At 43.3% G+C, this 23168-nt stretch overlaps 1 protein-coding gene across 5 annotated transcripts in view; it reads right to left on the bottom strand.

Annotated features, from left to right (window-relative positions):
• The window catches only part of TRIO (trio Rho guanine nucleotide exchange factor), a 366877-nt gene that overhangs the window by 200990 nt on the left and 142719 nt on the right, over positions 1–23168 (bottom strand). For all 5 annotated transcript variants that reach the window (XM_045394729.2, XM_045394733.3, XM_065546102.2 and 2 more), the window contains exons 4-8: positions 20201–20393; positions 16113–16625; positions 14199–14321; positions 10109–10300; positions 2918–3049 (exon numbers count right to left, since the gene is read on the bottom strand). In XM_045394729.2, coding sequence (XP_045250664.2) covers positions 2918–3049; positions 10109–10300; positions 14199–14321; positions 16113–16625; positions 20201–20393 — 1153 coding nt within the window. The remainder of the gene's footprint in view (positions 1–2917; positions 3050–10108; positions 10301–14198; positions 14322–16112; positions 16626–20200; positions 20394–23168) is intronic.

The following is a 23168-nucleotide window of genomic DNA, read 5'->3' as shown; positions in this document are numbered from 1 at the left end:
GAGTCAGCCCACGAGAACTGGGGGCAACCAGAAATAGAGGGCCATCTAAAGAATGAAAGGCCTGTACTCTTTAAGTATGCCAAAGACATAAAGGCAGAGAAGGACTAAAGAACGTTCCATTTTAAAGGAGACGGATTGGTAAGACATGGCGATTAAATGTAGCGCACATTGCTGGACAGTGTCCGAGACCAGGAAAGAGAAAGGGGCATCGTTGGAACACTTGGGGAAATAGGATCAGGTCTGTGGATAGGATGGTCATGTTGTATCAATGGTGCTTAGGTGACTGGAGAGAGCAGCAGTGGGGAGAGAGGGTGGAGCAATGTGGCGAAATTCTAAAACTTGGAAAATCTGGGTGGAGGCAATGTAGGAGTTCTCTGTGCTATTCAACCACTTTCCTGTAGCCCTGAAACTATTTCAAAATGTAAATAATTTAAGAGGCAAAATAATTCATTCTGTTCTACTGAAAATCCTTTCGGTTCATCCAGTTCAAATTACTGTCTCCTTGAGTTTATAGCTCAGTTGCAAACATGTTCTTAGGCTAAAATTCCATCTAAGACCTCAGTTTGAGAGGCTGTTTACTTCCTGTCAAATTATTTTGAGATACTAGTACCAATGTAAATCAAATAAAACTACACCACAGGTAAATATAAGTTCCTGTGTCAAGATGCCCCATTTTTGCAGAATGCACTGGTAACAATTAGGAGATGCTGTACTTAAAGAAAACTGCCAAGAGCAACAAGCAGACTGAAAGAGCCAGCTTGGCTAGAGGATGACACTGGCTGGGTCAAAGTGATTCTGATTTAAGTTATGCACAAAGACCGTACTCCCAGGGCCTGCCAATCATCTTGTGAATGAAGGCTATTCAATCCCATCTTGGTCTGGCAAGGGCAAGGGCATGCAGACAGCTGGCTGCAAGCCCACCACTGCATTCAAAGAACAGCTCCAAAGCAAGAGATTCACATAAGCAGATGAGTGAAGGCCTCATTACACGTGTGAGTAACAGGGTCATTTGCTTTCTGTGTTACAGGTCAAAATTAGACAATGCATAGAGATGGCACATCAGGGGAAATAACTTGATGGTTTTTAGAAGTGACATAATCCTCATGAGCCAATGTGATTAAAAAAATTATAAATGTGTTCAATTTTCAGTTTTACTATAGAAAAGGCTATCACTTACTTAAATAGTTTCTAACAGACTAGGCAACCAAATTAGTTAAGAAACATTTGTGCAAAACTAAGCAAAAATACAGAGCTGACTTTTTAAATTCCATAGGCAACATGAAATGCTGCTTGAAAAAAACTGAATCTTATTAGGCAAAGGTGGCTAGAGAAACAAACAAACATCAACTGCCACGGGAAAGAGAAGACCTGCCCAGATTCTGAAGCAAATATACGGTGAGATATCACGTGGTATCAGGGACACATTTTGAGAAACGAATCACTAGGCAATTTCGTCCTTATGTGAACATCACAATGTGGACTTTCACAAAGCTAGACAATGCAGCCTACTGCACACCTAGGCTATCTGGAGCAGCCCACTGCTCTAGGCTACAAACGTGGACAGCATGTTACTGTACTGAATACTGTAGGCAACTGTACCACAATGCTAAGTATGTATGTGTCTAAACATAGAAAAAGTACAGTAAAATACAGTATTATAATCTTACAGGACCACTCTCTTATTTGCAGTCCATCATTGACCAAAACATCTTTATGAGATACAAAACTGTAGCAGCAAATCACGCATCCATTTAATTCGCTCATGGACACTAGGACGTCAACAGAGCCAGGCCCAAGGACATGAGAGTGACAGTTGGGCAGTGAAGCACAACAGGAAATGTCAGAATGAAATGCAAATAGCCAGTTTCCTCCCAACAACTTTGACAAGTTTGGATGTGTTTGGATCAAGATTTAGATTTAAACACAGACAGCATTTATTAAACATCTACACTGCCCAGCAGTCTTCCAGGTGCTTTGAAACTCTTACAGAAGCCTTACGATAATCTTTCATATTAACATAGAACATTGTAGATATAGATGCTTCTTAGGGAGAAAACCTTACAGAAAAGCAAGCACACACAATTCCTCTCTACGCCCCTCGCTTTCACCTCCGTGAACGTAACTATTATCACGAAGGCAGGATGGTCTCAAGGGCCAGATAAACAAGGCATGGGCAAGGGTGGTACTCGTCAACCCATCTAAAGTTGCGTCATCAAGCAGCTACCACGTGGTCTGGCACAGAGGCGGCAGAGGGTGGTGACTGAGAACATGGAGCCTGCCTGCCTGGGCTCATACCCTGTTCCACCAGCTGCTGACCTGGCACAGTCATTTATCTCCGTGACTCATTTTCTTCATTTGTAACAGCAGGGACAGATACAGTATGTGAGCATTAAGTCAGTCGTTACATAAAGTCCTTACAACACAGTCTGGCACAGAAGGTGGCAGAAAATAAAACAGGGATTCATTAAGTAAATAATGTAATATACCCTAAAGTAATAAAGAAAATCCTACACTTAGAGTTCTTAAAATAGACAGATGTGTTCCTTGCAATCCAGACCATCTTCTCTAAAAGGTTTTATTTGGGAAGATTAAACTGAGTTTGACTAGACGGAAGAGCACACAAAATACACATTTCTTAAACACATGTAGAAAAAAAGAATAGGCTTTTCTTCACTGTAGCAGATGAGCATATAAGTGCGTTGTTGGAAAGGCTACTGCCTGCACACCATTCTGGTCCCCTAGCGCCCCACCCCACCCCACACACACAGGGGTTCAAATGCTAAACAATTAAACTGCAGTCTAACTCAAAATCTGTAAGCTTTTTCTGGGCTACCCAAAACTTTTTTTTTCTAGCTTCTGGTGTACTATGATGCAAAAATGATGTTGCCTTGCAATGTAAGTAAAATTGACCACTTACCTCAGAGTAAGCAAGAGTGATATGTTCATATATTCCCTGGTGGTGATGAATGGCATCTTCTAGGTCCTGCAGCTCTGAGGGAAGGTCTACCTCACCGCAAGCTTTACACCATGAATCCACGTTGCTCATATACTTGGAAGGTTAAAAAGAAGATTATTTCTATCAATGACAATTTATATTGAAAAGCGGACATTTTTTAACATGTTTTGAAAACTAGGGGAGTTGACGGAGATCCTAAGAATGTAACATGGTTGACTTTCCATCTCAAATGGCATCCTCAACTCACATGAGACTGCTGGACTCCATTCCCAGAGTGGGTTTCAGCAGGACTGGGGCGAGTCCCAGGAATCCGCATTTCAGATGAATGCCTCAACTGACTGCTACCCAGGTCTGGGTGTGCCCCTGGAACAATGCAGCCCTGTTTTGGGCTTTCTGCTAAATCTTCCCAATCCACCTTTGAATCCACGTTTCCAACTGCCCTGTACTCCTAAGCAAGGGAGGACAGAAAGATGACTCTCCCACGTACCCCTAACTACGGTCCAACAGCAGGATGCTCCTTCTCCTTGCAGCTACTTTCCAGTCTCACTCTGTTCCTTTTACACTGAGATGTAATGAAAAAGTTCCAGATATCTAAAAATAATTTATCTGAAATAAGGAAAAGCAGCCAGTCCATTCCGCTACTGTTTCAAAAGGAAATTGACACCAGAATTAAAAGGAGACCAAGAAAAAAGGGCCTGAACTTCTCTGTGAATCTTAGGAAAGGCCTAAGGAGGCAGAGGCATCATTCCCATCCTTCCCAATTTGCACGGAAATGAGAAAAGCCTGAGCCATGCGAACAGCGCTGCGGCTGCCATCCCAATCCTGGCTCAATCACCTCCACTGCCACCCTCCACCTCCAGGATCATCAACAGTCCTGCGGCTGCCATCCCAATCCTGGCTCAATCTCCTCCACTGCCACCCTCCATCTCCAGGATCATCAACAGTCCTGCGGCTGCCATCCCAATCCTGGCTCAATCTCCTCCACTGCCACCCTCCATCTCCAGGATCATCAACAGTCCTGCGGCTGCCATCCCAATCCTGGCTCAATCTCCTCCACTGCCACCCTCCATCTCCAGGACCCATCAACGGTCCTGCGGCTGCCATCCCAATCCTGGCTCAATCTCCTCCACTGCCATCCATCTTCGGGATGCATCAATGGCTGAGAAATCACTGCCAAATTTCCTAGGGAGATCCTATCAAAATCCATCACAGTTAAGAGTGAAAGGCAAGTGCAGAAGGCCCAGTTAAAAAAGCTAATTCAATTAAGCCAAACAGCCATCAACACATTTCCCTTGGTTTTAACCTCTTTACTCCTGTTCCTCACACATCTATTTACTTAGCAGGGAATGCAGAGCATGACTATTTGAAATGCAATACTCGACTGGCCAGAAAAGAAATGTGCTATAATTCCCTTAAAATATAGTAAGAACAAACTCTCAGTTCATTTTCAGGACATTAAAATATACAAGTCAACCAAATAATAACTGTTGATGAAAATCCTTTTATTATTGAGTGCAGAAAAATATCTATGCAGACCTTAGGGCTTGAGGCCAATTCATATGGCATTAGTGTCAAGTGAGTATTTCTTGGGTGGCATGTTCCATAAATGTCAATTTGGTCAGGTCAGATGACTGTCACTATTTCTGAGCTCTATTTCTCTCTATCATCTTCCCTTATTGCATTTAATACCAATTATTAAATTATTGTGTTTTTCAAATACAAATTGATTGAGGCTAACCATCGTCATTAATAAATCATCAGGTCTAAGTCAGCAATTAAGTGCTCCGGGACAATGGCCACTGCAGAACATCCAAAACCAAGAGGAGTTGCAACATGTTCTTAAGATCAAAACACTTCTGACAGAACACGGTGGAAACACATTTCAGTTATATAATACTTCACAATTTAATGAACAGAAGCCTCAGACTAACATATCACTGTATCAAAATCACTACAGTATATTCGACTCCAATTTTTGAAGCAACAACCAATAAAGAAAAAAACATTCAAGAAGTTTTACATATTCCTGTAATTAGAACTAACTTATAATTTCTTAAAGTATCCTGAGAGGGCACTGATTATACTTCTCTGAAAAAATACATCCAGGGAAGGATGGTGTGTTACACGAAAACCTTGTGGACAAAGGATTCTGCCCTTTTTCTGGGTTAGTAACAGCCCAGTGATAGAAATAATCCTAGCAAGGCCAGGCGCGGTGGCTCACGCCTGTAATCCCAGCACTTCAGGAGGCCGAGGCAGGCGGATCACGAGGTCAGGAGATTGAGACCATCCTGGCTAACACAATGAAATCCCGTCTCTACTAAAACTACAAAAAATTAGCCTGGCGAGGTGGTGGGCTCCTGTAGTCCCAGCTACTCGGGAGGCTGAGGCAGGAGAATGGCGTGAACCCAGGAGGCGGAGCTTACAGTGAGCAGAGACGGCGCTACTGCACTCCAGTCTGGGCGACAGAGCGAGACTGTGTCTCAAAAAAAGAGAAGAGAAGAAAAGAAAAGAAATAATCCTAGCCATGGTTTTACAGAGGGTTTTGCACAGCATCATTTCTCTGTTCTTTATTTCTAAGACACAACCCTAAACTCCACAGAGCAAGCTCTAGGCCGGATTGTTTTCTGAAAGGCTGAATGCCCAGAGGGTCTGAAACCAACAGCACCAGCACAACAATCCCCATTCAGAGATTCATGGAACAGGGAACAGGGTGTCAACAGGCATTCCACGAAGAAGAAGAAGAAGCATCCTGAGATCAAGTTTGGTGTCAAAATTCAACAGGTACCTTCATAACAGAACCTTATAGAAAAGCTTCTAATATGGTAATGATATACAAGGGGGCACCTGGCACTTCCCTCCCTCTGATACACACATAAACACATACCTGCTACCATCCTGGGAAACCCAGGTCGGGACTGCAACGCTGGGGGAACATGTCTAGCACAGAGCCTGACACTTAGGAGGTGAGAAGGACAGAAGGTATCTACTGCAGTCTAATGAGATCAGAGCAGCTGGCTTAGTATCTGATGCTTTAAGTGCTCCGTAAATCAAAATATGTGAATACAAAGCATCTGGTGGACTGGGGGTGAAGGTCGGAGAGTGTGAGAGAATGAAATGTTGCTCTGTCAATTCAGATCAGGAGCCTACTTCAGATCTGGGGATCCTGAAGCTGAGCAGAATGGTGGTATTAAGAAAGTGTTGCTGAATAAACGATGAAGGAAGCCTGGATCACCCAGTTTGCAAAACAGAGGCAAGTAGAGGAGGGAACAGTGATTCATATACACAGCTTTAAGAGGAGAACTTGGATAAATAATTAACAGATTGCTTTTCCTAAGCATTTACTCTACTACTCTCCGTCTGCTCAGAGGGGGCCTGCGATCCGGGAGCCGCTCATTTCTTCTGCCTGTTCTGGGTCCCACCAACCAGAGCTGGGATCCTCGAAGCTAGTGAACTGCACTCCCATCCACCTCTCATCCCCGCCACCTCTTGACGGAGCCTCAGCTGAGCACAGGCACTAAGCCGGACTTAGGAGACAAAGGGACGGAAATTTCTTAGATTTAGAACTTGCGTTTATGTCATGTTTATAATAAATGTTAATTCTAAAAATATTTATGGGAACTGAACTTTTATAAGAATATTAATGCAAGTGTGAAATTGTTTGTTATTATGTTAGGAACTGAAAGACCCAGCCATAGACCTCAGCGAAAGTTCTAGCTTTGGAAACATGGCCAAATCACTTCCCATTCGGATTATCAGGACAGTAATATTACAGTCCCATCTACTCCACTGGGCTGACTGAAGGATGAAATGAGATTTCATGTTAAAGAGCTCTCTAAAAATTAAAGAACTATACAAACACTGTTACTTTATTTTCAGTATTATCCAAGCACAGAAGGCCTAAAGTCATAGATGAATTAAGGTGTTCAGCAGACGTGCGGTTCACTCCATAGGTAAGCCTCTACAAGCACTACCCGAGCGGACACGAATGTGTAGCTGTGCTGCCAAGTACAGTAGCCACTGGCCACGTGTTGCTCCCAATATGGTGAATAAGCAACTATTATTTTAATTCTATTTTTTAAGTGATTTTATCCTCTTATTATTTAACTCTGAGTAGCTTCAACAGCCACACATGGTGACAGGCCATCACAATGGGCAGTGCAGCCTGAGGTCACCGTAAAAGGAGATTTTAAGCTATAGCAAAATCAAGTCATTTTGTTTTATAAAAATGTAATTCTAATGGTATTTGCTGTGAAAGCTTCTTAGTATAAAGGGTCTGTGCTGTGGATATAGCACATGACCAAGACAAGCGAAGGCTGGAGCGCCTACGCAACATCTACCAGTAACAACATTAACACTGTGGTTGTGTGTCCACATGTTTGTGAACGGATACCGTGATCCCACACCTTCACTGGAGATGAGGACACAAGACACACTGGCTGACACATCTATGGAAGTTATACCATCTATGAATCAGTCTCATCTAGCTTTAACTTCAGAGTTAGGTTTATAAAGCCACAGCAAACGCTAGCATAAGAACACCCATGGAGAGAGAGGGCAGGGCTGGACGGTGCAGCTAAGAGATGTAATCCTTACAGAGAAGGTGGCTGCCATTAGTAAGCTCATTAACCATGGGGTCACATATTTGAGCCTTATGTCCCCCTAATCAGATTTAAATTCCACATGAACACTCTGGATGTGATTCAAAGAGATGACTATGATGGAAACCTACTTAGGATGTCCAAGTTTCTGGTCCTTTCCAGACCGAGTTTATGGAAACAGCTTGAGCATAACTAGAAGGCAAACCATTTAAAATGAGGGAACAACATTGACCTATACTCGGGATTGCTCTGTTGGGAAAAGAAAACCACTTTAGTGATGAGCATCAGAATTTCAAGGATCTTACTTTTCTTCAGTGGGGGGGATGAGACACAATTCATTTTTACTTGCAAGTAAGGACCGTCTTTCTGAAGACGTCCTAATCTCCCATCTGTGCATTTCAGCTGTCTACGTGCAGGCCTTGTTGCTTCGTTAAGGTCTGGAATACACGCTGGGCCCCTTCTTCATTAGATTACTGTCCCTTTGCTCAAATCTGGCTTCTTTTCTGGCCACCTTATATGCACTGAGACTTCAGGCTCCCTTCCGGTTTATGCAGCGTCCTATAAAATTCTGTTCAATAATGTGTTCGCCTAGTTTCATTTCCTTCAAATCCATAAATTACAGTCTTTCATTTTATCCAGATGAGAATACCCCAGGCTTTCAATTTTGCTGTATGTTTAAAATTTTTTATAATAAAACACTGGAAGGAAAATGCCCCATGGAACCCATGTTTCCAGATTATTTTCAGGCAGGTCACAGCAGCAATTAATCTCTGGGTTTATTTACATTTCTGAATCCCGTCATGTTTATGAAAGACGTTCTCTGTGTTACGCTTCAGCCTATCTAACATTCACCCACGCAGCTTGTCCTGCTTCAAATTCATTCATATCATCTTACTGCCAAATGATCAAGTGTGCTGCTACTTTGTACTACGATAAGGATCGGAGATGGCTACTGGGTCATGACGATGGTTCTATTTATGCTGAAGGAGTTCCTGTTACTTTAAAAAGTTGTTTTTGTGTGTGGGCTTCTGTCTATCTTTTATCACAAAATTAGTCAAATGCATAAAGTTAGAAAATAGAAAAATCCTACCATTGAAACTCTCAGCTTTTACATGATGCTACGAAGGTTTGCTTCTCTTTATATATCACTCAGCTTCCTCTCTTGCTTTATACTTTAAAGGTTTCTAGAGTTAAGATCACTGCTAATTAGTGTCTTGTGCAACATTCTGACTGCCCTGCCAAAATTCTAGGCAAGTTGGGGCCTCTATCTTCCTTTATTGACTTTTTCACTCTTCAACAGAGACTGTTTCTAGATTAAAGAGATACTATTTCCTTTTTAAGAAGCATCCATGCAAATCCCTGAATGCAGTCTTTCCCCCACAAATTAACCCTGAGGAAGATACACTGATATTCTTCCTTTTTAAATTAAGCAATCGTTTTCCTCTTCCCCATCTTGAAAAGGTATTCACTGTGCTGCTCATCTTCCAATAATAAAGTCTGAGTCATGAGCAAATCCCTTCCATTTTGCTACTTTCAGAGAGTTTTTATTTAAGCAAGTTTGCTTAAGTGGAGGTGTGGGGAGTGTTGGGGGCGTATATTACCCATTACTTCTTAAACTAGAAATTTTGACACAGCACGTCTGTCAGCAAATGAAACCAAAGTCAGATGCCATGTAGCTAAGTTTGTAATTATGAAAGACACTGCCGATTGTGTACCCAAAAAAGCCATTTTCCTCCCTCACCCTTGCTGGCAGCACCTCCCTAAGGAGGCTAAACACCAGATCCACCCTTTCTCCCACCCCTTGCAGCAAGGCATGGATGTGTACCCAAAGACTAGCCAATGGGAACTGAGGGGAAGTGTGCTGGGGGCGGGGCCTCTGGAAATGCTTCCCTTATAAACTGGCAGGCAAAGACAGCTGCAGCCATCCCTGCGGAGGGTGGGCGCTGTGGCTGAGGAGGAGCTGGTGCGTGGAGCTGAGGTGTGTTGCCCCGACTGTGAGGGGAGGCCCAGCAAGCCTGAGGGCGGCAGACACCACCCCTCTGTAGCCGTGCAGCTGGAGGTGCCTATGCCTTAGAACTTCGCAGTTTGTGAGAAAAGTAAACCCTTGACGTCTGTACCACTGATGGGCGTTCTGTTCCTTGCTGCCAAAGCATCCCAACTGGAGTAATAAAGCACTATCAACAAGGAATAAGAGGAAAGAAGGAGCCAGGAGAGGAGGGGAAGAGAAGAGCAGCTGCCACTTCTTAGTGCTTACTGTGCTGGGCACTGCGTGGGGCACCTAGCATCACATTTACATCAACAGTCCACTCAAGCAGGTACTTTTATTTCTACTTTACAAATGAGAAAACAAACCAGAGAGGCTAAGTCACTTATCTAAGGTTGCGCAGCAAGGACTGAGAGAGCTGGAATTCAAACTCAGGGCCGAGTGACTTCAGAGCCCACATGCGGAGCTCACAGTATGTGCTACACAGGGGTGTTTGCACACACACCAATATTCATGGAGGAGGAACTATTCTGGTTACCACCTCGTGGGCTGGGGGTTCGAGGCACTGACCTTTTCGGCCTTCTGGTGGAAAATGGAGGACATGTCCAGCAAGGTGCTCCGCTCATCCAGGGCTGCCGCAAATGCCTTCCACTCCTGCTCCAGCTGACTCGCGATCTGCCTGATCTGCTGCGAGGCATAGTGGCCAGACTCCACCAGGCGATTGGCCACCGACATGATGCGGTTTATATTTACATACACGTTCTGCAAAGTGGGCAGGAAAAGAGGGCTCCTCAGGGGAGAGCAAATAAGAGTCTCCCTTCTAAGCAGCCCAGATACCACCTGCTGAAACACAGGCTTCTACCAGCAATCACACCTTTCCCAGGAGCATCACCTGATTTTATAATATTATACATATTTGCTCTCTAGATTTCCATAAACTTGAAGTATTGGTTTCCATTTCTATTTTTAAAACTGTAAAATTACAAATCAACTAGCTGAAAGGCATAATTGTTCAGCACAAAGCAATCAAATACACAAGTGGGTGCACACAAATATACTATTACTCACTTCTTGGCTTCAAGTACTGAACAGGGTCCAGATGGCAAGCTTGCTGCCAGGCAGTCACGGAGAACTGAGGGACCCAGCGCTCTGGGTTTTAACTAGAACCCAGAAACCCAAAAACATATACCTAGCAACCAAAGGCTATTTGTGTGAAGGCAAGCTCTCCTTTCTACATACGCCCAAGTCATTTTTTGGTGCCAACAGAAAATATTCTGTAAATAGATCCACCTTCTCTCAGGATTATGAACTGCAGTAAAAACACAACAATGCTATGCTCAAATTTAAATAAAGCTTTTCTACTCTGTCAAAATTCCTCTCTTCGAGTCTATCAGTTTATTTCAAAAACAGGGATTTTTAAAACCCACCCTTTTTGCAGAACAAGCTCTCACTATGGAGTTTCCCTTTCCACCTCCAGGGTTCTTTAAGGCTCAGTATCACATTGTGTGGCGTGGTGGATGGTGGGGATTCAGACCTTCAGCAAATCTGCTGAAGTTGCTGTTGTTCATGTATTTATTATTTCTGTGCACTGTTACCACCTCACCCCTCCCCGTGGGTCCCCCAAAATCGTAGCTACATCTTTGGCTCTTCTCAGTGTTGCCCCAGTCTGATTTCCTGATCTATCCAAACTCCTCTACGTTTTCCCCCCTTCTCTCGCTTCTCACACAACCCCTCTGAGCCAATCTCCCACTGCCTCGAACAGGGACCTCACAACAGCCTCCTTCCTGTCCCTTGCTGCCTGCAGTCCCCCCAAGTCAGCGGCTGAAAGAACTCACTTGTTCATTCTTTCTTTGTATCTTCTTGAAATTCATCCTTTCCCTCTATTTCTGACCCAAACCAGAACTTGGTGGAGTTGCCTCTGTCTGGAATTAGAGCCACAGGACTCCAGCCTCAGGGTTACATCTCCGGGCTGCATCTGAAGGCTAGAATCAGCTAACAGACATCGCATGTCTGGAGTCGCAGAAAGAGGCTGCAACAGTCAAGCCATGCTCAGTGAGGTGACCTCTCTGGCTCGTGTGGCATTAATGCTCTAACTGGTATCCGGTAAATTAAAAGCAAGGCCTCCCATTCCCAAGTGCATTCTTTCTCTCTTTTCCTCCCTCCTAGTAAAGTGACAAGAAACTAGATTTGCTAATTTTGCTTTCTCTATATCCTTAAAAGAGAAAAAGCCAGTCCAACAGGTCTATTAGGAAAAGGACAAGATGCGCTCTGTTAGGATCTGGAGAAGAGAAGTCCCTTTGGATGGCTCTGTTGTGACAACCACTGACCCTACTCACCCATATCTAGGTGGTTACAGCTTCCTGTATTACTTTTATAGAAAAACAGGTTTTACTAGTCTATGTATGATGCTTTTTCCATCTCTCCATCACTTCTAGCACACATAAATCTACAGCCTGGACATAAATATGGCAATGAGAAATTCCCTAAATTAAAAGTACCTACACCTACATTCTTATCATCATAGTTTTTAAAAATATCTGTTATAGTACAATGTGCATAATTGTTGGTATCCCTTAATATGCTTTCTTTAAAAGCTGTTAACTTGGCATAATGGTATTTAGTATCCTTATTTTGTCAGAAATTATTCAAAACACTACAGCGAGCAGAAGGGGCTGAAGGTTAAATACCCTTGCCCTGCATTACTAAATGTCACAGATACTAGGGATTCGTGGAGGTATTCAACACAAGGAGTAGGCCTGGTCCAGAAAGCTCCTCAGCAGGTGTCACCATCACAGCACCGAGCTACCCACATGCATTGTATTACAAGTTTGACTTAGAAAAGTAACAGAAATATATTGTAGAAAATTAGAAAATATACTCAAACTCCCCCCCCAAAAATAGCTGTAACTCATACTTTTAAGTTTCTCACCTGCTTTAAGTGCATCTTTAATTATATTGATAACATCACTGGTAAGAATTAACATTTATACAGTACTTACTCCGTGTCAAGCAATATGTTTTGTATTTTACCTATACATGTAACACCATGGAAGGCAGGTATTACCCCCAGTTTACAGACTAGGAAACTAAGGCTCAAAGAGGTTAAACAGCCTTCCCAAGGTCACACGGCAAATAAGAAACTCAGAATTAAAAGCCTCTACGTCCGCAACCCATTCTCCTGTCTTCTACACTATGGTTCCCACTCCCTTGAGTCCTAAATCTGCCACTAATAAAGGTGAAGAAAGGGGGAAGAGAGAATATATTTTTCTGTTCATTTCTAGCACATATTTTAGTATTTCTAGTTTTTAAAGTATGTGGCATGACTGAATGGTCTCTTGCCAAAAGTTTCAGAAAATTCTAAAAAAACTGACAGCAATTTTTTACAAAGAAATTTTTATCTATGCCCAGGTTTGATGATTCAAACCAGAAATTCTCTTACTTTAAATTCTAGAACAGATGTAAAACTTTCTGGCGGCATTTATTGCTAAAAATTATACTGTAAAATCTTATCTTTGAAACTACCTAAATTATAGCACCTAGTTGACTATATTTTAATTAAATGGCATCTTACTGAATTAACTTAAACAAAAACCCTGTCTTCATATTACTTTATTTGTATTTTTGTTTTTGAGACAAGGTCTTGCTCTGTCACCCAAGCTGGAATGCAGTGGCGTGATCATAACTCACTGTTGCCTGCAACTCCTGGGCTCAAGTGATCCTCCAGCCTCAGCCTCCTAAATAGCTGGGACTACAGGCGTGCACCACCACACCTGGCTAATTTTTTATTTTTATTTTATTTTATTTTTAGAGATGGGGTCTTGCTGTGTTGCCCAGGCTGGTTCATATTGCTTTAATGCTCTACAACAAACGTTACAAGGTTTAAGAGTGGATAATCCTCACAAGGCTGGCTTAAAGTCCAAACCAAAACTCTTTGTCCCTGAAGAGGAAATTTCTAGAAGCTTCACAGACTACAGAATCAAGCAAATGTCCTATAGAACATACAGTTTTAGTAATATTAACTATAAAACTGTAACAGAAGTGCTACTCAAAATTCAGTGTTTTGGTTTGGTTTTGGTTTCTGTGATGTAGTCCTACAGTCGCCCCCTATCTGGCCTCTAAGATCCTGATGGAGTCACGACAGCCAAGAGTAGCAGACGCAACAACCTTAAAGAGGGCCAGGGGATCCCAGGGAAGGCTAAGGGCCAGACCCCAGTACTCCAGCTCAGCTCAGAAGGAAATCTCATGCCTCAGAACTAGCGAGTGCCCTGAGGTCAGCAGTGGGTAACAGCAGCCAGCAAACTGACAGCGCTCCGTCCGTGGGACCCATTGTGCCTCCCAGCAGCTTTGCTGGGGCCCCCATGGGCTCCTATGAGGCGGAGCACAGGAGCCGGCATCCGAAGTGTCTGTGGTGAACTAGCCAAGTCATTGGTTCAAGTTTCACTGGTTCATCTGTTTGCTTATTTTCATTTTTGTTTAAAACTTAAAATGTGGGATACTGAGACAATGGAACCCTAGGGAACACCCTGCATGTGAAGGTCAGCTGCTACAATCAACAGCCACTCTGAGGGCCCCTTGAGAGCCCAGCCCAGCATCTGCCAAATGCCTCCCATTTGCTAGAACACTGTCACGTGGCAGGGTCCAGCTGTTCCGAGTGTCTTACCATACAGTTCATGGCGAAGTGATTGTGCTGCGTCTGGAGCTCCATGGCATGAGGGTGGCTGGTCCCAATCTCCGTGTAGCTGTTTAGAAACAGGCCTTTGTTGTGTGTGATCCAGTCAAACATCTACCGGAAGGAAAAAGACAACCTGGAATCACTCCAGAAAGAGAAACTGCTGCACAGGCCCATAGATGGCGCAGTACCAAGAAAGGGCAACTTCCTTCCCTGGACAACTTCAAGTGCTGTCTGACTCTCTCAGAAGAGTCTTTACTTCCGAGAACAAGTCAGCAGTTCTGAACTTGCAGGACCTACCAGAAAATCTTATCTGATGTGTTCCTCTTACAGAGAAGGAATTAAGAAGCAGATAAGTAAAGAGAGTTACTCTAATCCCCTGGGCTAATTAAAAACTCTGATCCTCTGACTCCCGGTCCTGTCTCCCTGCCACGCTGAACTACTTAATTTGCCACCATGAGCTTCAATTAAAGACCTGTTAGGGTGAAATTAGGAACTTATGGGTCTTTGGATGGGTTCTGCTGTGCCCACAGGTTACTGACAGAAATATCAATGACTAAAAGATGACACTGTTTAATCAAGAAGTACACAGACACCTGTGCAGATTACAAACCCATAAAATTTACTGTAAAAATAAAACAGGCAGGAAAAACTAACAATAGCATCTCCCTTAAGGTACAATACAGATGTTACCTGGACAAGGATGTCAATTAAGACATTTGCAAATGAAAACATTTAAGAAAATATAGATGACTGTCATCAATTAGCATTGCTACCATGACTTGAACCAGAATCCCAGGGACAGTAGCCTGTTTTTCTAGTAATTGAAAGGAAGGTATTCCAGTATCTTAGACAAGGTGCTACTTAAAACAAAAGAACACTGGCAGATATGTTAAAAGCTTTGGTAACAAAAACACCGGATTGTCACCTTTCGAAAAGTCCTTTCACATCCAAGAATTCTAACGTGGATTTTTACTTTACAAAATATTCTCCTGTCCATGTAATATAAAATTCAGTGAGCTCAAATAAAACTCAATGATTAATTCACCCATGTTCATGGCTTGCAACACATACCTATGAATAAGTGCCCAGTTTTCACATTGCTAAGATTCAATTAGCCAGTAATTGATAAGGATTCACTTTGACCAGTTGGTCTGCCTGGCGCATAAGAATAAAGCTAAGACTAGAGGTCATTACTGACTATATTACCCAGAAACTGTTATTTTTAACACATTACTCGTCTTGATTTTAAAAACATACTCAATAGACTGGAACGGTGTTCTGTCAATAACATAACCCTGTGAAATTTTCACTTTTTTTTCTTTTTTTTTTTTTTTTAAGACAGAGTCTCACTCTGTCGCTCAGGCTGAAATGCAGTGGCACGATCTTGGCTCACTGCAACCTCTGCCTCATGGGTTCAAGCGATTCTCCTGCCTCAGCCTCCTGAGTAGCTGGGATTACAGGGGCGTGCCACCACACCCAGCTAATTTTTGTGTTTTTAGTAGAGACGGGGTTTCACTATGTTGGCCAGACTGGTCTCAAACTCCTGACCTCAGCTAATCAGCCCACCTCGGCCTCCCAAAGGGCTGGGATTACAGGCGTGAGCCACCAAGCATGGCCGAAATGTTCACTCTTTTAAGTGAAAATACTATTCCTATCTTACAGGCATCCTAGACCAAAGCATAAGTAATTTGAACTCAAATTTTCTAAAACAGCACTGTATTGCGCAGTAAGTAAAACTGGAAAACAGATTTCAGTGCCATTTCTGAAATGACCCTCACTGGTTTAGAGCACACACGGTGAGCGTAGCCTTACCATTCTCCACCTTTTCTCTTTCCTTCCACCCGAACCCACCAGCACTGGCTTCCCCCATGTCCATTGAGGCATTAGCCTCCCCGTCTTTACCTTCTCAGCATCCTGTTCAAACAGCCTCAGCTGGAAGCACTGGTCCAGCTTCAGCTTCCTCACATGCCACATCTGGTGCAGATGCTGCCGTGTCGAGTGCAGCCGGTCCAGCATGGTGGACACCTTGGGCAAGAGGTTCTGCAGGTCCGCATTGCCTGAGCCTGAGTTCTTTTTGGGAAAGCTTTCACTGCTCTGTATCCTCTGAAGCAGCTTCTGTCCCTCCAAATCCAGGTCCTCGATGGGGGCCTTAATCACCTTCTTCTTCAGCTGAGAATGTTCCTCGATCATATTCCGAGCCCCCTCTAAATCCTGAGGCAGCTCCTTCTTAGCTAGGATGTCCTGAAGTTCCTCCAGCCGAGACAGCATGTGGGTTGCATTGCTAATGTAGTCTTCAAAAGCAACTCTGATTTCAATCCATTCTTCATGGTTGTATTCCAGGCAGCCATCAAACTCAGGAGTTAGCTGAGAAGGATCAACTACTTTGGTAAGGCCTTCTAAAGAGACCATATTTGTCTTAAGGGAAAAAAAATCATGTATGAGAAGATGAACCAATTTTATATAGTTTTAACATAATGCAATTTGCAATGCTCAGTCACAGGTTTTCAAAGTTAATCTATTTATAGAAAACAACATACCTGGTTCTGGCCCCATAAAAATAAATGTAGATGAAAGAAGCATTATCAGTACAATGAAAGACAAATCCATTATAGCAACACACGTATGTCAGTTGGAATACCTAAAACTGTAGAATGGTGTATTTCATGAGAGCTAAAGAAATGAGATTTCTTTCCAAGAAGGTGGAGATTAACCCACTATAACAGACACATTAAACCAGGAAACAGGTTAAATTGCAAGTTCAGAGCAAACAATGCGGAAATTTCACTTACATCAATGCATTCTTCTACCCATTCTTTTTCATCCAAGCCAGAAACTCTGTGGAGGTTTTCTACTACTTGCTATTACACAAACGTCTTGCACATGGGCATCAAAACCCTTTTAAGCACAACGTCACTCTAAATTCAATTACGTGTGGGCTGCCTATTAAATGACGAATGCTGCTCCAACCAGACCACCCTGTCATTCATCTTGCCTAAGCCTAACCCCACTGCCCATCAAATAAGAGATGATGGGATATGAATGAGTTTATAAAAATTTAGAAAATATTCAGGAGGTGGCAAGAAAGCTGGCAGAGGCTCATTTGACAGAGCTAAGGACAGAGGCAATGCTTTATTCATTGCAATAATCTGCTGTGATTCTGAACAGTCCTAGAGTTGTATATAATCTGTACTACACTGCAATTTAACAGTGACAAAATTTTAGTCAATTACAATCTAAGCAAAAATCTTTATATATTATTATTATTATTATTTGAGATGGAGTCTTGCTCTGTCACCCAGGCTGGCGTGCAGTGGTGCGATCTCAACTCACTGCAACCTATGCCTCCCAGGTTCAAGCGATCTCCTGCCTCAGCCTCCTGAGTAGCTGGGACTACAGGCGCCCACCACCACGCCAGGCTAATTTTTTTGTATTTTTAGTAGAGATGGGGTTTCACCATGTTGGTCACACTGGTCTGGAACTCCTGACCTCAAATGATCCACCCACCTCAGCCTCTCAAAGTGCTGGGATTACAGGCATGAGCCATCACGTCCAGCCTTTTATTTAAAAAAAAAAAAAAAAAAAAAGACAGGGTCTTGCTCTGTTTTCCAGACTGGAGTAGAGTATGGCGATCACTGCACACTGTAAAGCTTGAGACAGAGTTTTGCTCTTGTTGCCCATGCTAGAGTGCAGTGGCGCAACCTCATCTCACTGCAACCTCTGCCTTCCGATTTCAAGCGATTCTCCTGCCTCAGTCTCCCGAGTAGCTGGGATTACAGGTGACTGCCACCACGCCCAGCGTATTTTTGTATTTTTAGTAGAGACGGGGTTTCACCATGTTGGCCAGGTTGTCTGGAACTCCTGACCTTGTGATCCGCCCGCCTTGGCCTCCCAAAGTGCTGGGATTACAGGTGTGAGCCACCGCGCCTGGTCACACCTGGCTAATTTTTAAAACAAAATATAGAGACAGGCTCTTGCTAACCTTCTCAGGCTGGGCTCGAACTCCCAGCCTCAAGCAGTCCTCCTCCCTTAGCCTCTCAAAGTGTTGGGATCATAGGCATGAGCCACTGTGCCTGGCCTGAGCAAGAAATCTTAACCTCACCTTATTATAGTGTGAAGCAGATTAATATTAATATGCCTCAAGGAAAACATGGGGGGAGGGGGGATGATTAAATGCAAAGACAAAGGTGAAGGAGAAAGAGTTGTGACCTAGAACCAAAAGAGAAAACAAAGAAGGGCTGGTTTGGCATGCTGGTTGGCAAAAGAAACAGCAGAAGGCAGCAGAGCTAGAAAGAGGGATGACTCCGGATCCAGCACTTCTGCCTACAATCCTACCACAGGCCCATTCCTCTCTTGTTTGCTGGACATTTTTTTTTTTTTTTTTTTTTTGGAGACAGAGTCTTGTTCTATTGCCCAGGCTGGAGTGCAGTGGCACAATCTCGGCTCACTCAAGCTCTGCCTCCTGGGTTCACGCCATTCTCCTATCTCAGTCTCCCAAGTAGCTGGGACTACAAGCGCCCACCACCACGCCCGGCTAATTTTTTGTATTATTAGTAGAGACAGGGTTTCACTGTGTTAGCCAGGATGGTCTTGATCTCCTGACCTCGTGATCCACCTGCCTCAGCCTCCCAAAGTGCTGGGATTATAGGCATGAGCCACCACACCCGGCCCTGCTGAACTTTTAATAATATCCACAGAGGCAATCACTGGCGGGGACAGAGAGAGGCTGGTAACAGTGTAACAAGTTCCAAAGAAAAAATGGTGCCTTTAAGAATCCAGAGGGAGAGATCAAAACTAGACTGGAAAAACCTGTATGAATTGTATTGCCAGACCATTATTTTTACTTAAAACACTTACAATTAAATACAATGCACTTTCAATTCTGCATCAAGAAAATAATTAATGCCCAATAAACTGTCCTCCAAAATGATTTCCTATTCTCTGCGAAGAAAAAGGCTTGCTGGGTTCATCTTTCTGATGGAGTGTGGTAAACCTCCTGAGTAGTTTCAAATTTAAAACTAAGTTCAGATTTCGGATAGAAAAGTGAGCACTATGGAAAGAATTAAAAAATCCAAGTAATATACCTGTGCAAACACTTTGAAAAGTATAGCATTATAACCTAAAGATTAAGTATTAACACTGTCTGATGTTTAATATTATTACTACTGTTTACCTTAAAATATATGAATACATCCACTGAAACCTAACATTTGAGCAGATTTGCCAGAGGAAGCGTTCAACCAAAAATCATAGCTTCTTATTAGAAAATATTAAAATCTTATTCCAAATGGAGCAAGAATCAAGTTTCAAGCCGGCAGGAAGACTTTCCTCCCATAATCACCTCATTAAACTAACTGCACCGAAGGCCTTGTCGGAACCTTGGTAGCTTAAGGAGAGGAGGTTACAGTGGGAAGGAAAATAATTAGTGGGCTGAGGGTTTTGTTTTGTTTTTACCACTGATAGATGGCAATCTTCCATGCCTAACTGAATTCAGGACTCTGCGCAGTTTTTAACACACTATCTCCATTTTCAGAAATCAGAGGCCTAATACGTGCATTCTCTCCATTATCCATGACAGGTTGAGACTTAGGGACTCTGAAGTTGCGCATTTATCCCTAACATTCCCTCATCTCCAGGGCTGAGGCAAGGAGAATGAATCTGTAACCATGCAAAGCCACTGTGCTGCCTGGTAAAGCTGTTTGTCAAGTGAAATCCAAGGCAGCAAGCAAGCTTCTCTGCCAAGGCCTCACAACTCAACAGCCCATCACCCAATCCAAGGGAACTGAAACCTAAGTCCATGTGGGTAAAACAGTTCACTTGGATAATGAACGTAGCTCTGTCGTTTCATGCAATAACTAATTTTACGTATCATGTGTTCGTAAGATATGCAGCTCCTGTTTAATATGCAGTTTAAAAAAAAATCATTAGCCTCAAGAGCTTTTAGTAAACCACACCAACTTGTTTAGTGGGTCTAGCCACACAGGGGAAGTTACCTCAAACTCAAATTTAGAACTGCCAAAATTAGTCCTCTGTTTCTGCCAGAAGTTGTCTGGCTTGATGATCAGGGCCACGTGGATGCAGCAGGGGAAGGACTCCTGCAGGATCTTCAGCAGGGGCTTGATGGAGTCCCACTTGGACCCGCGCATGTCCACGATCACCGTGAAGCCGCGCTTGCAGACCTCCTCGCTGCGGAGAAAGAAAACATGGCTGAAGACGGGTTGCATCTCTTGCCACTCTGTCTGCTCAGAGTCCCACTGGGTGCCACAGACCCAGCTTCCCTCTCCTGCCAGACATGCACACTATGCTCAGCTCCTTCCTGTCCCTCCCTTGTACCATAAAGGAAGAGACTCAGGCTACACACGCTTCATGTTCAACCTGCAAAACCTGTTAAGATGTCAATTTTTTATTAATGGTTTTGCATCTTGTCTTCTTTTCAGGAAAACAACGGTCACCGTGCCCATTTCTCTTGACCTTGGTGCATTAACTGATTACATGAACTCCTCCAGTCACTCCGGCGGGCAAAGGTCTCCAGGAGCATCGGGCAGGTACAAAACCCTGACAGCCTGCGAAACCCAGACTCAGGACAGTCTGAGACCTATGGACAGCAGTTACCCCAGGACTCCCAGCACCCCAGGTGCTGAAAATGATCCCCCACCAGCATGGCTGGCAATGGTGAGAGCTTTCCTATGTTCCATTTTATTCCCTTTACCCTATCCCTGGCCCTGAAGCTGTCTCAGTGGTTTTCCAAACCCTCCACCCGTCCCTGGGAGTTCTTGGTACCCTTCTGACAGGCTCTGTGGTTTTAATCTAGTTCCACAACTGCACTAAGCCTTTATCCGGTAGCAATGCTGGCTAACACTGCTGGCCTCTGACACACATCAAGGCAGTGCTAGGAGTCACTATACTCTTCCTCTCCACATTATTGCACTTAAAAAAAAAAAAGTGCCAGCTTCTAATTTTATTAAATCTCAACTACTTGCAACTACTGGCTACATGGAAAACACATAAAATGCAAATCTGCAATAAAGAATGAGCAACAAGAGTCAAGGTGTCCTTAAAAACAGGTGAAAAAAAATACTTAAGTCTCACTTGGTTACAACTTCAGTGATACAAGTTTCCAAATGGCCCTACAGCTAAGGAACAACGGCAACCCTCACTGTTACTTACAGAGGGGTCTCTGACAGTCCATGCAGGCTGCTGATGTCTGCAACAGACAGTAACCAGGTAACGAGTGCCTGCAAGGTCTTTTTTGGAAATATACCTAGGACCTTATGGTACTCCATACGCATATGTGGTTTTCCCCAAACATAAATGTACCTTAGGGTAGAAAAGACATTTGATATTTTTCTGCTTTGGATAATTACCCTCCCCCCCTCCGAAAAAAACTAGTCTAAATTAAAAACCTGGAAAACTAATTGCTATCATTAAGCAATGCAAACAAAATTAATTCAAAATTAAAACCAATTTCATGCTGTTACATAGGCTCACTCCCCTAATCTTGCCCCCCTTCCCCCCTCCCAATTAACTCACACTTACACACCCTATTCCCTTCTATATCTTGATTCAGAACATCAGAGTAACTAGTTTTCCACGTTTTACAAATGCAAAGTACATACAACATCTACATCAATAAGAGGCTGTATCGCATAAACACCCCCCAAAAATGGCTGTATGGTTAGAACCCAGCAGTAGGACCCAATCAGAGGGTGGCTCACAGTCAGAGGAACACAGTGTTTAAAGCCAGGAGGAGAAAACAGACAGATCCAGCAGCCTAGTTTATCACCCAAATGTTGAAAACTGATTAGGAATGATGTGATGAACTTCTAATAACTATCCCATAGGGCTGTAAATTAAAATGAGTTCAAATACCTTTCATGCCATCACTTCTCCTCCACATCCCAATTAGGTCCTGGGTTACAATCCAGGTAACATCACAGACAGAAACATCACTTGTTTTCTGACCTCCTTCATGAAACCTAGAGGCAAATGGGACTCCCAGAAATGTCTCCTAAAGTCTCCTGTCATAGAGATTAACCATTCTAGACTTTCTTGGGCTCTAATGGGGTTTGCAATCCGGGGAGATTCCATTACACAGAAACTCCAGGGCGCCGGAGGCAATGGGGTGAGGGCAGCCTAAGCAGGAAGAGGCAGGTGCCTAGAGGCCAAGAGCTCTGCAAAGGAAGCCCGCTGCCCTGTAAGGCATTCTACTCCAGAGGTACACCAAAGACAGGAGATTGTCAAACAGTGGCAATACGTTTTGCTTGTTTTACTAGTTGCTGTTTGGTAGACTGCACTGTAACCATCAGTCTTCACTGTATCAAGATAAATTCCCTTGAAGCCTTTCCTTCTCCTAACATGGCCTTACACAGTATGCACATGAACTACAAAGCCCCTCTACTTGAAAGCAGCTTAAAAGGAATCCTAAATGACTCCAGGCTTAACAACAGAACAACAAAACCAAAAGCTATGCTGAGCTTGCACAGTTGACAGAAGGATTAACCATTCACCTTCCTCCGTGATCAAACTGCTCCCACCAAGCGGCTTCCTAAGTAGTGAAAACAGCATATGAACTGGGCTGGGAGTGCACAGCATTTCAATCCATCTGTTTGTATCAAGTTAAAAGCCAGTCACCATTAAGACAGCAGTGACTTGTAAACATCCCCAAACCCGAGTCCTATGGAGTCCTATTTATGAGCGCCTAATAAACAGCTGCCTACAGGAGAAAGGCCCCAAGCCCTTCCACCACCTAAGAGGCCCTGTTCTTTGGGAAATGTGACTTATTAACCAGTTATTTTAGCATTTTACCAAAGAGCCTCATGTTTATCTGTGAGATAAAGAAAATTTACATAAAATTAAGGTCCCCTCTCAACACAGGTCCCTAAAAAAGAGAAACTCTACTTGTTTAGTTCCTAGATGAAGAAAGTATCTTCTTATATGAGTATTTATGAATGAATCAATTAA

This window comes from Macaca fascicularis, chromosome 6 (assembly GCF_037993035.2).
Source record: "Macaca fascicularis isolate 582-1 chromosome 6, T2T-MFA8v1.1".
Lineage (NCBI taxonomy): Eukaryota > Metazoa > Chordata > Mammalia > Primates > Cercopithecidae > Macaca > Macaca fascicularis.
This window is presented reverse-complemented; position numbering and strand designations above follow the sequence as displayed.